Raw genomic sequence first — 15,368 nt, 5'->3', positions numbered from 1 at the left:
AATTAAAAATAGAAATACCTTATGATCCAGCTATCCCACTATTGGGTGTTCATCCAAAGAACCTGAAATCAATGATTCAAAGAGACTTATGCACCCCTATGTTTACTGCAGCATTATTCACTATAGCCAAGACATGGAAGCAATCCAAGTGTCCCTTGACTGATGATTGGATAAAGAAGATGTGGTATATATATACAATGGAATACTACTCAGCCATAAAAAAAGACAAAATTGTCCCATTTGCAACAACATGGACGGAACTTGAGAGTATTATGTTAAGCAAAATAAGTCAGACAGAGAAAGACAAACACTGCATGATTTCACTCATATGTGGAAGATAAACTAACACATGGGCAAAGAGAACAGATTAGTGGTTACCAGAGGGGAAGAGGGTTGGGGGTGGGCATAAGGGGTAAAGGGGCACATATATATGGTGATAGATAAAAATTAGACTATTGTTGGTGAGCACAATGTAGTCTATACAGAAACTGATAAATAATAATGTACACCTGAAATTACACAATGTTATAAACCATTGTGACCTCAATAAAATAATAGAAAAAAAAATTTAGTTAATTCAAAAGGCAACAGACAGGAAAAGAGGAACAAAGACGAGATGGCACAAATAGGAATCATTTGGCCAGTGGGCTGGACCCAACTACTTTAATGCGAGGGCTGACTTCCCCTCCCCAGTGAAAACGCCCAGACTGTCAGATTGGATAGCAGAGCAAGACCCAGCTCCCTACAAAGAACCCACTTTCAACGTAAGCACACAAATAGGCCGAAAGTCAAAGGGTGGCAGGCCCCTGTGCTGACGCTCACGGGAAGACGGCTGGAGGAGACATGCTGGTGTCAGACAAAGGAGATTTCAGAGCAGAGAATGGTACCAGCAATACAGACAGTCATTTCCTATGGTGCTGGAGTTAGTTCATCAGAGGACACGAGAATCCTGAGTGTTTATGGACCTAGTAACAGAGCTGCTAAGTGAAGGAAGCAGTGCCTGACAGAGCTGCAGGAGAAACAGACAGGTCCACGACTGTAGTCCGGGGTCTAGACAGAAACCACGGCCTGTGTGGGAGATATGAGCGGCGCTGTCCGCCAGCCCCACCTGATTCCTACCGGAACAGCAGCAGGCACACTCCCGGTGAGCGAATGCAGGGTGTTTACCGACACAGACCGTATTCTGGCCCAGTAAGTTTAGAAAGATTCATGCTGTGTCAAGTGTTTCCCCTGACAAAAATGGAATTAAATTAGAAACTAATTAACATACTTCTAAATAATCTGTAGATCAAAGAAAAAATCAAAACTGAAATTAGAAAGTATTTTGAACTGAGTGAAAATGAAAACACAACATATCAAAATTGATCATCTCCGTGGATACAGTGAAAGCATCTGACAAAATCCAACATCCATCCTTATAAACACTTTCAGCAAACTAGGAACAGAAGGGAACTCTCTCAGCCTAACAAAGAGCATCTAAAACCCCACACCAGCCACAGTTAGCAGCGTCCTTGGTGGTGGAGACAGGTGCGTCCCCATCAGATCAGGAACAAGACGAGGATGTCCACCCTCGCCACTGCGAGTCAGCATCGTGCTAGAGGTTCTAGCAAGTGCAGCAAGGTGAGAATGAGGTAGAAAAGGCATCCTGATGGAAAGGAAGAAGGAAACTGTCTGTATTCACAGAAATCGTGTAGAAGGTCACTGGCAATCTACAAAAAGCTAGTGAGTTTCGCAAGGTTGCAGATACAAGATCGATATACAAAAATCAGTTATATTCGTATATACCAGCGATGAAAATTGGAAATTAAAAATTTTAAATATCATAAAAAATATGAAATACGTGGGAAAGAATCTGACAAAAGATGTGCAAGACACATACACAGAGAACTTTGAAGCATTGCCGAAAGGAATTAAAGACGACCCAATTTAGGGGACACGTAGGTTAAGTCCATAGATTACAAGACAAAACAATGTTAAGATGTTGATTAGCCCCAAATTGATCAATAGATTCAATGGAATCCTGGTGAAAATCCCAGTGTGCTGCTTAGTAGACCTTGATCAGCTGATTCTATAATTCATATGGAAATGCAAGGAACAGCAGAGACAGCTCTGGAAAAGATGAACAAAGTTGGAGGACTTCTACCACTTGACTTCAAGACTTACAAGGCTGCCGTAAGCGAGGCAATGTGGCATTGGCATCAAGACAGAGAAAGGGGTCAGTGGACCAGAATAAAGAGACCAGAAATGGAAGCAGGTATATGTCAACTTTTGGCATATATCTGGTTTTTGACAGATAATTCAATAGAGGACGGATGGTCTTTTCAACAAATGGTTCTGGAACAACAAGGTATCCATACGCAAAAAATTAAACTTCAGTCCATACCATGTACCATACAAAAATTAATTCAAAACAGATCATGGACCTAAGTGTAAAACCTAAAACTATAAAAATTCTAGAAGAAAACATAGGAGAAAATCTTTGTGACCTCAAGTTAAGCAAAGATTTCCTTGATACAATACCAAAAACATGACCATACAAGAAGTAATAGATAATCAAACTTCCTCAAAATTAAGAACTTCTGCTCTTCAGGAGAGACTATTAAGAGAATAAAAAGACAAACTATTAATCGGGAGAAAATATTTTCAAATCACATCTCTGATAAAGGGCTCACATTGAGACTATAAGAGGAACTCTAAAAACTACTTAATAACCAAACAAATAAGGCAGTTTAAAAATTAGGCATAAGATGCTGGCCTGGTGGCGTAGTGGTTAAGTTCACACGCTCTGTTTTGGCAGCCTGGGGTTCATGGGTTCGAATCCTGGGTGTGGACCCACTCACTGCTCATCAAGCCATGCTGTGGCGGCATCCCACATACAAAATAAAGGAATATTGGCACAGATGTTAGCTCAGAGACAATCTTCCTCACCAAAAAAAAAAAAAAAAAAAAAAATTAGGCATAAGATTTGAATAGCTATCTCACCAAAGAAGATATAAAGATGGTAAAAAGCACATGAAAACATGCTCCACACCTTAGTCAATAAGGAAATGAAAATTTAAACCACAACAAGGTTCTGCTACACACCCATTAGAATGGCTGAAATTTAACAGACTGACTGTACCACGTGTTGACAAGTACGTGGAGCCACCGGAATTCACACACTGCTGGTGGGAATGCACAATGGTACAGCTAGTTTGGAGGATGGTTTGGCAATTTGTTAAAAAGTTAAACACACACCTACCTTATGATCCAGCCATTCCACAGCTAAGTATTTACCCAACGAAAATCAAAGCCTGTGTCTGTACAAAGACCTGTAGACAAATGCTCACGGCAGCTTTGTATTCGCCCAAAACTGGAAACAGCCCAAATGCCCGTCATCCAGTGGGTAGATCAACAGATGGTAGTAAGTCCATAAAATCAAATACTACTCAGCAATAAAAAGGAAAGAACTATTGATACAAGCTACAATGTAGATGAATCTCAACATTACTAGGCTGGGTAAAAAGAATCCAGACAAGGATAAGTATATACCGTAGGATTCCATCTATATAAAATTCTAGAAAATGCAAACGAATCTATAGTGATAGCAATCAGATAGTGGTCTCAGTGGAGAGGGGTAAGAAGGAGGGATTCCACATGGCACAAGGAAGCTTTTGGGGGTAATGGATTTGCTCATTATCTTGATTTTTGTGATAGTTTCAGTTACAGATCAAAAAGTGTAAAATTATGCCCTTCTAATACACACGGTTTTTTGAATGCCAATTATACCTCAGTTGTTAAATCTGTTAAAAAACCAAAGCCCAGCTCCTGCCCAGTGTCACTTCCTGTGGCCCCTCCTCTGCATCCCTGAGACAGCTACCCCTCCCTCCTGGGACTGGGCTCCAGTTAGACACGCGTGGTGGTGGGCATGGGTGCTGGCCCAGGCCCTCTCTTCAGGGTCCAGGCACCCACTCCCAGCTGCTGACGGCTCAGGACTTGCCCTCCAAAGTTACACCCCCTTACGAGGCGGTCCACGGCCAGTGAGTGGCCAGTGCAGTGGCTGGATGACGTCCCAATTGAGCGTCCCCACCACCAGAGCTCCTTGTAGGATTGGCTGAGCACTCCCGTGCAACTACACAGAGGTCCACTTCTCCGTGACCTCACCCTGCCTTCTAACCTTCGTGCAAGGCCTCGCCCGAGAGTGCACCCCAATAAACCATGCACACACGACTCCCAGCTCACAGTCTGCACCCCGGGAGCCCAGACTGAGACGCACAGCGCAGGTCCCTGCCGTGGCTTGTCTCCATGCCATTGCCTGCTAACGGGGGCTCCTGGGAGTGGGGATCAGAGCAGGGTTTAGAGCCTGCTCTGCTTTGTTTTCATGGAACTGAACCTCAGACCTCAAAGAAGAGTGAGGCCAATGCCGGCACCTTCCCTCTTGGACGGCTCCCTCCAGCCTGCCTGTCAGTGCCTGGCAGAGGCAGGTCCCCAGGACTCTTTCCTGTTCCTCGCAGACAGAGGGCACGCTGGCTGCAACCCTGGGCAGAGCTTTGTGACTCACTCAGGCGATGGCACATGGGTGGGTTTGGGTACGCTGAGCCCCAGTGGGAGCGTTTGGAGGCACGACGCCTCCGCCAGCCCCTGGGAGGAGGGCGCGTGTTCGGGTAAGGTGGGGTTCCCAGGTTGGGAGGAGACACCACGTGGGGCGGGCCCACAGCCCAGGGTAAGGGAAGACCTGGGCCCAACCCTGGCCAGATTGGAGCCGCCCTGCCTGTGCACCCAGGAACAAGAACACACGCTCGTTGCTGCAAGCTCTGCACACAGGCCGTGTCACTGAGCAGAAGCTGACGAACAAGCAGTCGTGAGCACGCACGTCTTGGAGAGCACCTTTGCTCCGTTATCCATCTGAACCTCACCAAACGCTAGTGAGCAGCACGGGGACCAGAGCTCTGTTTGAGGGGCAGACCCCAGAGACCCCGGGTGTTGCCAAGGTCAGAGCAGACCCGCGGTGAAGCCAGGATGAGGCCCGAGCTGGACCGGAGCTCTCTCCCTTCTCTGCTCCCCTCACTCACACACATGGCAAGGGCTTGACAAACCGACCCAGCACCCCGAACCCAGCACCCAGGAAGACAGGAGATGGCCGCAGGAACAGGGGGTCACCATGACGTCCGGGGCCCGCTCCAGCGGAGGTAACTTGCGCTTCAACGTCTCCATGGGGGGCAGCGCGTACAGGCTCTGCAGGCAGGTCTGCAGGATCCTGGACTTGACCATGGGTGTGAGACTGGGCCGCAGGTTGCTAGAAGAAACACAGAGAAGATTCTGGACTCCTTTGCACAGCCCATGGTCCTCGGAATGAAAGACCTGGCTGAAACGGGTCCCAGGCAGGGAGAGGCCTACACAATTAGGAATGCGGAATTGGGTCTGGGTGACAAACAGGCCTCAGACCCCGGCTTGGGTGGGGGTGGTGGTGGGGGTGCAGCTGGGGAAGACGGAGCTCATTTGGACCAGGAGGGGCCATCCCAGCTCACTCACTTCTCGGGTTCCTTGACATTTATTTGTGAGAAAACTTAGGGATTATTCTGGGGTCAGTGTCAGTGCTGTAAACGGGATCAGGGGTCAACCTGTGGAAGAGGTCAGGGTGTAGTCTGTGAGCAGGGTCAGGGCTCAGTGTATGACCAGGGTCAGGGCTCAGAGTGTGACCAGGGTCAGGGTTCAGAGTGTGACCAGGGTCAGGGCTCAGTGTGTGACCAGGGTCAGGGCTCAGTCTATGCCAGTGTTAATGACCTATCTTGGATGAGAGACAAGGCAATCTTACTGTCCCTGGTAGAATGTGGCCCCTGGCCTCTGCTTGCCCGGCACTGTTTTAGTCCCTCGTGCCAGCCCCACCCCCTCTGGCCCCTATCCACATTCTCTCATCTCCTCGCACACTGACCGCCACCCTATATTCCAAGGACCTAGCCTGTGTTTGCTCCTGGACCTCAGGGGGAGTCACCTCAGTCCCACGATGACCAGTATGACCTTCTGCCGCAAGAGGGTGGCCAGGAAGTTGGGCTCGTTCTGAAGGATGCGCTGGGAGGGCAGACAGGAGTCAGCATGGCGGTGGCATCTGGCCTGGCCCTTTGAAGCTCCTCGCCCCCGGCAGTGCCTGCGAGCACCTGCTGGGCAGAGCCCCTCGGGTCACTCACCAGGAGACACTGGATGAGCTCTGAGATCTGAGTGAATTTGTAGCTCTGGGCACCATTCTCCCGCTGGAGAGCTTTCATGAGCATGATGGCCGCCGAAAGGAAGCTCGTTTTCAGGATATTGTCCTGTGCATGCACAGATGGCCATAGGGGCAGAGTCAGGGGAGAGTCAACAGGTGGTCCAGATATCCTGCCACACAGCCTGAGGGCCCACCTGATCAGGGGCAGTGCATACACACACACACATAACATCCACACAGAACATACACACAGCACATCTACACACACACAGCACATCCACATCTACACAACATCCACACATGTCACACACACAGCCTACCCTCATACACACAGAACTTGCAAATGCCCAACACACATGAACAAGGCATACTCCTATACATACATAATAAGCATGACACATACAACTTTGACAGCTCACACAAGATACAACATACAGCATGCACCTACACACATACAAACATCATACATAGCACACACAACACATAGGCAACATACACGTCTCACATAAAACATACATACAATACACACCCTTGTACACACACTGGCTGGCTTAAAAGGCCAGACGCCCTCAATGGGGAAGTCTGTGCTGACCCGTCCTTCACATTCACTCGGGCTTGTTGGGTCCAGTGACATTTGTGTGAGAAAGAGTGTGACCAGGGTCAGGGCTCAGTGTGTAACCAGGGTCAGGGCTCAGTGTGTGACCAGGGTCAGCTCAGTGTGTGACCAGGGTCAGGGCTCAGTGTGTGACCAGGGTCAGGCCTCAGTGTGTGACCAGGGTCAGGGCTCAGAGTGTGACCAGGGTCAGGGCTCAGTGTGTGACCAGGGTCAGGCCTCAGTGTGTGACCAGGGTCAGGGCTCAGAGTGTGACCAGGGTCAGGGCTCAGAGTGTGACCAGGGTCAGGGCTCAGTGTGTGACCAGGGTCAGGGCTCAGTGTGTGACCAGGGTCAGAGCTCAGAGTGTGACCAGGGTCAGGGCTCAGTGTGTGACCAGGGTTAGGCCTCAGTGTGTGACCAGGCTCAGGGCTCAGAGTGTGACCAGGGTCAGGGCTCAGAGTGTGACCAGGGTCAGGGCTCAGTGTGTGACCAGGGTCAGGGCTCAGAGTGTGACCAGGGTCAGGGGTCAGAGTGTGACCAGGCTCAGGGTTCAGTCTCTGATTAGGATTAGGACACAAAACCACGCAAATGAATGCCTCGCTCCCCACCATGTCCCACCCTCAGCCCCCGCTCTCATTTTCCTAACTGATCGCCCCCAAGGCCCTGCTTTCCAGGTGCCATTTGTAAAATCTACGGGGCCAGGGCCTGCCCGGTGGCGCAAGCGATTAAGTCCGCGCGCTCCGCTGTGGTGGCCCAGGGTTCCCTGGTTCGGATCCCAGGTGCGCACTGACACACCGCTGGTTAAGCCATGCTGTGTGGCGGCGTCCCATATAAAGTGGAGGAAGATGGGCACGGATGTTAGCCCAGGGCCAGTCTTCCTCAGCAAAAAAGGGGAGGATTGGCATTGGATGTTAGCTCAGGGCTTGTACTCCTCACAAAAAAAAAAACAAAAAACACTACGGGGCCAGGAGGTGGGACTTGCTGACTGAGCGCGTTCTCACACACGCCCCTCGCCCGGCGGGCTCACGTAGGTGCTGCACGAAAAGTAGTACACCATCCTGGAGGCGATGTTGTCCACCCAGGGCAGGATCTGCTCCCTGGCGTGCGTGGCCATCTGCCCATAGCAGAGCAGGGAGGTGCTGCTAACCCACCTCCAGTGCATGTTGGGGTCCAGCTCCTGCGGGCAGGGACTGCGGTCAGGAGCCAGGCCTGCGGGGGAGTGGACTCTTCGGGAGAGTGTCAGCCCTGTGCACAGGCTCAGCATTGTGCTCCCAGGCCCGGTGCCAGCCCTCCCTCCAGAGAGCACCTCCACACCCCTGCCCCTCTGGCTGTGCCCGCTGCTTCTCCAGGCAGTGTCTCTCTTCTGAGCATCTCTGTTGTTCCTCTCTCTTCCCAGCGAGGTGCCTGGGACAGAGGATGGCTAGCAAAACAGAGCCGCTCCACGTATCCCCCCAGCTCAGGTGCACAGGTGGGGAAGCTGGGTCCTGGCCCACATGTGCCACCCGAAGTCACGGCAGGGCCCCTAACCACCAGCCCAACGGAGGCTCCAGACTCCACACGTGGGGCCCTGGGGACAAGGCTCAGGTCTGCTGGGCCACAGCAAGAACAGACAAGGTCTGAGAACCACAGTTTGGCCCCTCAGGGAGGTGGGCTGGGAAGGAGCCCCCCCATGTTTCCAATGAGCAAACTGAAGCTCAGAGCACAAAAGTGACGCGTTCCAGGCCAGCACCCCACCCCCAACCCCACGCCGCCCTCCCTACCTGGCTGTCTGAGGACATGAAGGTAGTCCTCAGGAACCTGGTGCGGCCCAGGTGCTCCAGCATGGCCCACACCTCCTCCATGTGTGAGGCGGATGTTATGCCGACGGCCAGCGCAATGCCCTGCTGGCCAGAGGACCCGTGAGCCTGTCCCCCTGCGCCAATGCTGGACGTGACCTGCTCTCTCCCGCCCACCCCTCCAGGGGGCCTACAATGGCAGGCAGGCGAGCCCCCGCCCCTGCCCTGAAGGGCGTGTACCCCAGTGGGGCCAGGACACGGCCCCAGGCACGCCCCCCGAGGTCCCTGCTTGTCAGCGCCTGCTCCCGTGGCCCCACGTTTATACACAGTGCTGGGGTGTTGCGAGAGCCACGCAAAGTCACGAGGTGAAGGGCGGGAGGGTCATCAGCCGAGAAGCAGCAAGGTCCACACAAGGTGGGCTCAGGCTCCCTGAAGGCCGTGTGAGCCGAGGGCCGGGGCTGGCCCGGGGGCCGCTGACCCACCTCTCGCTGGCCGGACGACTGGTGGGACAGCTCGAGGAGGCTGGCCAGGTGCTCCTTCAGCAGGTTGGCGCTGGCACACTCTCTGAGGATCAGCCCATAGAAGTGGAAGAGGAAGGTCTGGGAGGAAGCGGGGAATGGAGCGGCTGTGGGCTGGCAGGGCGAGGGAATGGGGGCGGCAGCCACCACTGAGCCAGCGGGTGAGTGGAGTCAGGGAGCCTGTCCTGAGACCTGCTCCCAAACTGCACAGCACCCCCCTCCCCAGGCCGGCTGCCGGCCACTGTGCCCACCATCTGCGAGGCTGGAGGAGGCGCGTGGGGTCACCGCAGACCCCCGCCGCCCTGCATTGCTTCCTTGCTGGTCCTGGGGCTGCAGCCAGAGCGGGGGCCCCAAGCTCTGTGGCTCCTACAGACCCTGCGCCTGGTCTGGTGCCTGAGTCTAGGGACTCGGTCCCCAGGGATGGGGCCCCACCTTGCTTTTGTGGGCCCCCAGGGGCACCCACGCCCCCGAGTGCCGCCCTGCCAGCCTTCCTGCGCAGAGCCCTCTGGCAATGCTGGAGCTCCCGCCCGCTCCCCCGGGCGCCCTAGGCAGAGCCATGCCCCCTGCACCCCAACCACTTCACGTGGGTACAGGAGACCACACTCAGAATCTTCTAGAATTCCCTTTTGTTTTTCTCTTGATGAGAATTTGTGGTTTCCACATTGGGTGACACAATATGAATGGGGCACGTTTCCCCATTTTCCCTGCTGGCATCGCCACCGCGTGTGTTTCCTGCACTATAGGGTAAGGCCCACGAGGTGGGCACTCCTGTCCTGGCCACTGCCACGTCCCTGGGGTCCAGAACAGGGCCTGGCTTGCCAGCAGCCAGTGGTCAGTAAACGTGTGCTGAGTGAGTGGACAGCGGACTGGCGTCTGTAAGGCCGCCATCCCCACTGGGCCTGGCCCCTCCTCGCCTGGCCCACTGGGGTGGGTCTGAGTGTCCTGGAGCAGCCAGGGCGTGAGCAGAGCCTCCTCGTGGCAACAGCACTCCTCATGACCTTCCAGCACTTTCCCTGAACACGGAGCTTCCAGTCATGTCGGTTACTTGGGGAGCGGAGGGGCCTGAGCGGTCCCGTGCTCTGCCGGTCACAGCCTCCCGGGGTCTCCGAGCGGCACCTGTGGGACGCCCTGGGCAACCCCGCCCAGGCACTGACCTTCTCCAAAGGCTGCTTGAGGTCCAGCTTCAGGGAGGCCAGGAGCTCCTGGATGCTGGTGTCCGACACCTCCTTCCTGAGGAGCTGTGGGCAGAGCACAGCGCTTGAGCCCACGCGCCCCACCAGGCTGGGGGGACACGGCCCAGAGGGCACAGGACAGGCAGGCCCTACCAGGACCGGGAGCGGGAGCTGGAGGCCCAAGTCCACTGGGAACACCCAGGGATGGCGGTCACCCTGGGGTGGGGCAGACAACACAGCAACCCACTCTCAAAAAGGGTAAGAAGAGGGTTGGGGGTGATCTCCCTCCAGCAACCACCAAGTGGCTCACTCTAAGTGTGACTGTGGCCATGCCCACCTCTGCTTGGCCCCCGGCAAGCCCCTACCCAAAGGACAGAAGCCAAATCCCTTAACCCAGCTGGTGAGCCTGTGACATCATCTTGGCCCTTCGGCCATCTCCTGAGAGTGCCTCCCACCCCTCCCTGATGGCATCTTGCTGGCCTCAGGCTCTTTGCACAGGCTGTTCCTGCTGGCTGGACAGCTCTCTCTCCCCACCCCTGAGCCAGGATCTCCCATGCATGGGTCAGCCATCGGCCACGTTCCCGGGTCCCCGAAGCCAAGCTGCGCATGTGCTTGGAGGCTGTCTCCCTCTGTAAGCTCACGTGCCCTGCTGTGATCCCTCCCCCTTGGTCCTGTCCATCTGCCCTGGACACCAGAGAATCTGGAGCAGGAATGTGGAGGAGAGGGGCCAGGAGAGCTCCCATCCCGCTTGGGACCTCAACCACCTCTGGTGGCAACTCAGGGATTCACACTGGACAGAGGGCCGGAGCACATGGGGCACTAGGTAAGAGCTCGGCCTGGGCCCCCACGTGGGTGTGAGAACAACCACAGGAGGCCTGAGCTGGGGAGCCTCCTGCACCCCGCAGGTTGTGGGGGTCCCCGGGCCCAGAGATAGCTGGACGCTGCCCAGTCGTCTAGAGCCCCTGAGGCCCTGGGGTGGGGGCAGGGTGTGGCTCCGTGTGGCGCCCAGGCCCACACCTGGCTGACGGGCACTGGCAGTGGCATCTGAGCATCAGGTGGCAGAGCCTGTGTGCCCCACCTGCCCCTCCACTTGTGCCCCGACTCCCTCCTACCTTCTGGCACCTTCCAGTCACCCATGCTGGAAGCTCAGGGGCTTCGGGGACTGCAGAGGCTGATGGGAGCCAAGGGGCAGCATGCATCCCCAGGCCCAGGGAGGCCCCTCGCCCCCAGTGAGCCCTGGAGCGGCAGGGGGTTGGGGATCCCTTCCTCCGTGGGTGTGAGGGTCTCTCAGGGTCCCACCTGGCTGTGCTCCTGGATGCAGTGGCGGACGGCCTCCAACGCCAGGCTCTGCTCCAAGGCCGACATGGCCCTGATTTCGCTGACGAGCGCTTCCTCCCAGGGTGGGCTGTCACTCGGGTGCTCGCCCACGATGACCCTGCCTGGGTGGTCTGCAGAGGACAGAGAACAGAGAGGCAGTGCCAGGCCCTGCAGCCCCAAGCTGGGGGCACCAAGGAGAAGCCCCAGACCTCCCAGCTCCCACTCCAGCTGGGTCGCTATTTCCCCCCCGCCCAAACTGCTTTCTTTACAAACATTCGCAGGAAAAGAGGTGTAAACAGAGCCAGGAGACTGGAAATGCGGGACTTGGAGGGCAGGTGCTTCCCAAGTGCTCAGACACAGTCTGGAGGTGGGGAGGCGCAGCGACTTGCCAGAACCCAGCCCAGGAGGGGGGACACACTGCATGACAGGACCTCGAAACCTCAGCCCACGAGGAGAACCAGGTGCCGAAGGAATTGCTAATCGTTTAGGACCAAAAATTAACCTGGGCCCCTACCCTACCCCTTGCACCAAAGTAAATAGCAGACTGTCACAATATCTGAATTTCCAAACCGCAGCTGTAAGCGTCCCGGGCGGACAGTGTGGTCTGTGATCTATAAATCCCGGGTAGAGAAGGGCTTTCTAAACACCGCGCAGACGGAACCCAAAGGGAAGACACTTTCAGAGCTGGCACGAACTTGGGGCCCCAGCAGTCGTTATGACCCACTAAACAGAGGACACTGAAAAGCTCTGTGCAACATCTACAATAACAGGTCAAAGTGAGTATGTCGGAGGCTCTCACAAGTCAGTCAGTAAAGATCTGCACCACCACTTTAAACACAGGCAGAGGGGATGGAGAGGCGGCTTCCAGAACAATCCTACTGGCCAGTAATTAAACCAAAAGATGGTCCACCTCACCGGTGATAAAAGAAATGCAAATTAAAACAAGGAGATGTGACTTTTCCTGTCAGGGAGAAAGGACGAGCAAGAGCGTGGAGAAGACGCTCTCACAACGCAGGGGGCAGTAACTCGTCCTCTTTGAAAGATAACTCAGCAGCGGATCTCAAATGTAAATAAGACACATGTTCAAAACCCCTCAGACAACAGGGCTCCTCTCTCACTAACAACCAAGCCTGGGAGCCTTATGATAAATGTGGGTGTGGCTTTCCAAATTGTCTAACACTTTAACGAAGGTAATCAATTCTTCTTTGATCAGGAAAAAAACAAAGGTTTCGAAGGCAGCGTCCCATTGGGAATGGAAGAGAGTCAGGTCTCGGGTCAGGGGGCCCGTCCAGTCAGTCGGTGGCCGTGGGCAGGCCGCCCCACTCCCCCTGTGCAGCCCCATGGCCCCGGGGCCACCGCCCTGCGCTGCCCTCACTAGGGGCCTCCGTGTGTCCCAGCGGGTCCCACGCCCAGGCTGTGCCTGCCAGGCGAGGTCAGCTCCGAGAACCCCCAGCTGACTCCCATGTCACGCGGCCAGCGCCAGGCCCAGACTTGTTGGGCAGCCTCACTGATGGCACTGACCAGCCACCGGCTGGAGTCATTCATTCATTCATTCATTCAGTAAGCACTCATGGAGAATCTACTATGTGCCAGGCACTGGAATCACAGAGAAACACAAAATGCTCGTGTTTATAACGCTCCCGAGGGGTCTGTGTCCCCACAGCATGGGCGGCGGTGGGTGGCATAACCCTGCCCCTCCCTCACGGGATGGAGGCTGCAGGCTACCAGCAGGAGCGGCACAGAGGGAGGGCAGCAGTGGAGCCCATTGACTTCTGGGGTCTGGAGAAGGCTGTGGCCCCCATCGAGCTGAAAGGGGGTGGGGTAGGGCGGGGCCTCCAAAGCAAACCTTCCCTGCTTTGTAAGGCTCACTGAAGCCCTTCCAGAAGTTTCTGTCTGCCTACAGCCCACACAATGTCAGGAGAGCATCCCAGAGCCAGATGGCGTGACTCAAGCTGTCCCTCCGCCCAGGCAGACAGATCACAGCGTCCTCACTGCCACACTCTGCCCGGGCAACACTTAGAAATTGTGTGGGAAAGAGAGGGGTTAGCACAGAGCCCAAGGCTGGGGCAGCGCCGCCCAGGGACGGCTCAGGGGGCCAGACCCCCACTCACCAGTGTCCACCTCTTGCCCCTCGGTGGACGACAGGCAGTTGGACCTCCAGCGGGGATGGTGGAAGCCATCGCTGGGTGTGACTGCCACGGAGAGTGGTGCCTCTGGGGAGGACAGGTCCTGGGTCTGGACAGAGGGCAGCGTCACTCACATCTGCCCGAGCAGGGGCCACACCATGCAAGGCCCCACCTCAGGCAGTCACCCCGACCTTACCAGGCCCCCACCTCGGGCAGTCACCCCGACCTTACTGGGTTCCCCACCTCGGGCAGTCACTTCAACCTTACCAAGTTCCCCCCACCTCAGGCAGTCAACCCAAACTTGCCAGGCCCCCCACCTCAGGCAGTCACCCTGACCTTACTGGGTTCCCCCACATCGGGCAGTCACCCCTCAACCTTACCAGGCCCCCACCTTGGGCAGTCACCCCGAACTTACCGGGTACCCCACCTCAGGCAGTCACCTCAAATATTATCAGGACCCCTCACATCAGTCACCCCAACCTCCCCAGGCCCCCCACACGGCCAGTTAGAGGGCTCTCTATGGGCCCTGGGGAAGCAGGGAAGGAGGAGGTTCCCAACTTGGGCTGACATTCAAGGCTTCCCAGGCATTGCCCGTCCTCCAAGACCCCTCGGCCCCAGCCTGTCCCCAGGCTCCCTGCCCCAGAGGCTCTGCGATTCCACGTCCTGAGTGCACGTGGCAGTGACCACACTGGCTTCCCCCGTCCTTACATCCACAGCCCGGGCACGGGCCACCACCAGGGGCAACCAGGCACATGGGGCAGTGCAGACGGGACAAAGGATCTTTGCCAAAGCCTTTATGGGGCGCGCTGGGACAGAGCCCAGGTGCCCGGCCTGCTCCACCTCGCGCTTGGCCCCTTCTCTCTGGGCCCAGGTGGATGGGTCAGGCGCTCTGAGAGGCCATGCTGACCTGGGCCTTCCTGGGGGTCCTCTTCTGCTCTCACCCCTCCTTGGACCATCAGTGCCCACCCACGCTTCCACTGGGCTTCCCAACGTGAGGGGATGGCAGAGGCCTTGTTCTAGTGCACCTTCTGGTCGGAGAGCCTGGGACAGGCCCCAATCTGCATTTCTAACACGCCTCCAGTGACCCCAGTGCTGCCAGTCTGGGCTCGGTGGCCACCTGGAGGCCCCCCAGGTCCCTCTCTGGGCTGGACCTGGGGAGTGGCTGCAGGATCACACTGGTGTACGTCCCTCAGGGCCCTGACCCAGCTGCTCCCTGCTGAGGGGTGACATCCCTTGACCACCAGCCCCTCCGGGCCCCTGCATCCCTTGGACCCCTCCCGCTCCCTACTCTGCCGGCCTTAATTCCTAATGCCTCTCCAACGCTGTCCACTTGTCTGCCCCACTGCCCGTTCTCTTCTGGGCCCCCGGAGGACCCCTCACGCCTGTCCTGACATCCCTCCCCATCAGTTCTTGGCCCTGATCCTGGCCTGTCTCTCCTCACCACCTCTCCCTGCTGCGGTCTGCTGCCTCCCCACCGCTGACCTCCATTCACCTCCCCTCCAGAGCCCCGAGCTCGGCCTTCCCTCGCTGGTTCCTCAGGGGCCGGGCTGGGTCTGTGCCCCAGTGCCCAGCACCGTGCCGGCACGGCAAGGGCCCAGTGTGCAGGCGAACGTGTGCATGCAGGTGAACCCATGCGCGTGTGCAGGAATCAGTGCCAGGATGAGCGGCGAACGAAGAGAGAGGG

General features: G+C 56.1%; 1 protein-coding gene across 1 annotated transcript in view; it reads right to left on the bottom strand.

Annotated features, from left to right (window-relative positions):
• Window positions 1–15,368, bottom strand: part of LOC106801890 (maestro heat-like repeat family member 5) — a 71,076-nt gene that overhangs the window by 27,276 nt on the left and 28,432 nt on the right. The window contains exons 9-18 of the mRNA XM_087447100.1: window positions 14,393–14,545; window positions 13,670–13,793; window positions 11,541–11,689; window positions 10,224–10,307; window positions 9,034–9,150; window positions 8,537–8,656; window positions 7,804–7,950; window positions 6,165–6,287; window positions 5,972–6,048; window positions 5,140–5,275 (exon numbers count right to left, since the gene is read on the bottom strand). Coding sequence (XP_087303226.1) covers window positions 5,140–5,275; window positions 5,972–6,048; window positions 6,165–6,287; window positions 7,804–7,950; window positions 8,537–8,656; window positions 9,034–9,150; window positions 10,224–10,307; window positions 11,541–11,689; window positions 13,670–13,793; window positions 14,393–14,545 — 1,230 coding nt within the window. The remainder of the gene's footprint in view (window positions 1–5,139; window positions 5,276–5,971; window positions 6,049–6,164; window positions 6,288–7,803; window positions 7,951–8,536; window positions 8,657–9,033; window positions 9,151–10,223; window positions 10,308–11,540; window positions 11,690–13,669; window positions 13,794–14,392; window positions 14,546–15,368) is intronic.

This window comes from Ceratotherium simum, chromosome 23, assembly GCF_057802395.1.
Source record: "Ceratotherium simum simum isolate JZ-2026a chromosome 23, ASM5780239v1, whole genome shotgun sequence".
Lineage (NCBI taxonomy): Eukaryota > Metazoa > Chordata > Mammalia > Perissodactyla > Rhinocerotidae > Ceratotherium > Ceratotherium simum.
Note: the sequence above shows the minus strand (reverse complement) of the source record. Positions and strands in the feature narration are given on the sequence as shown.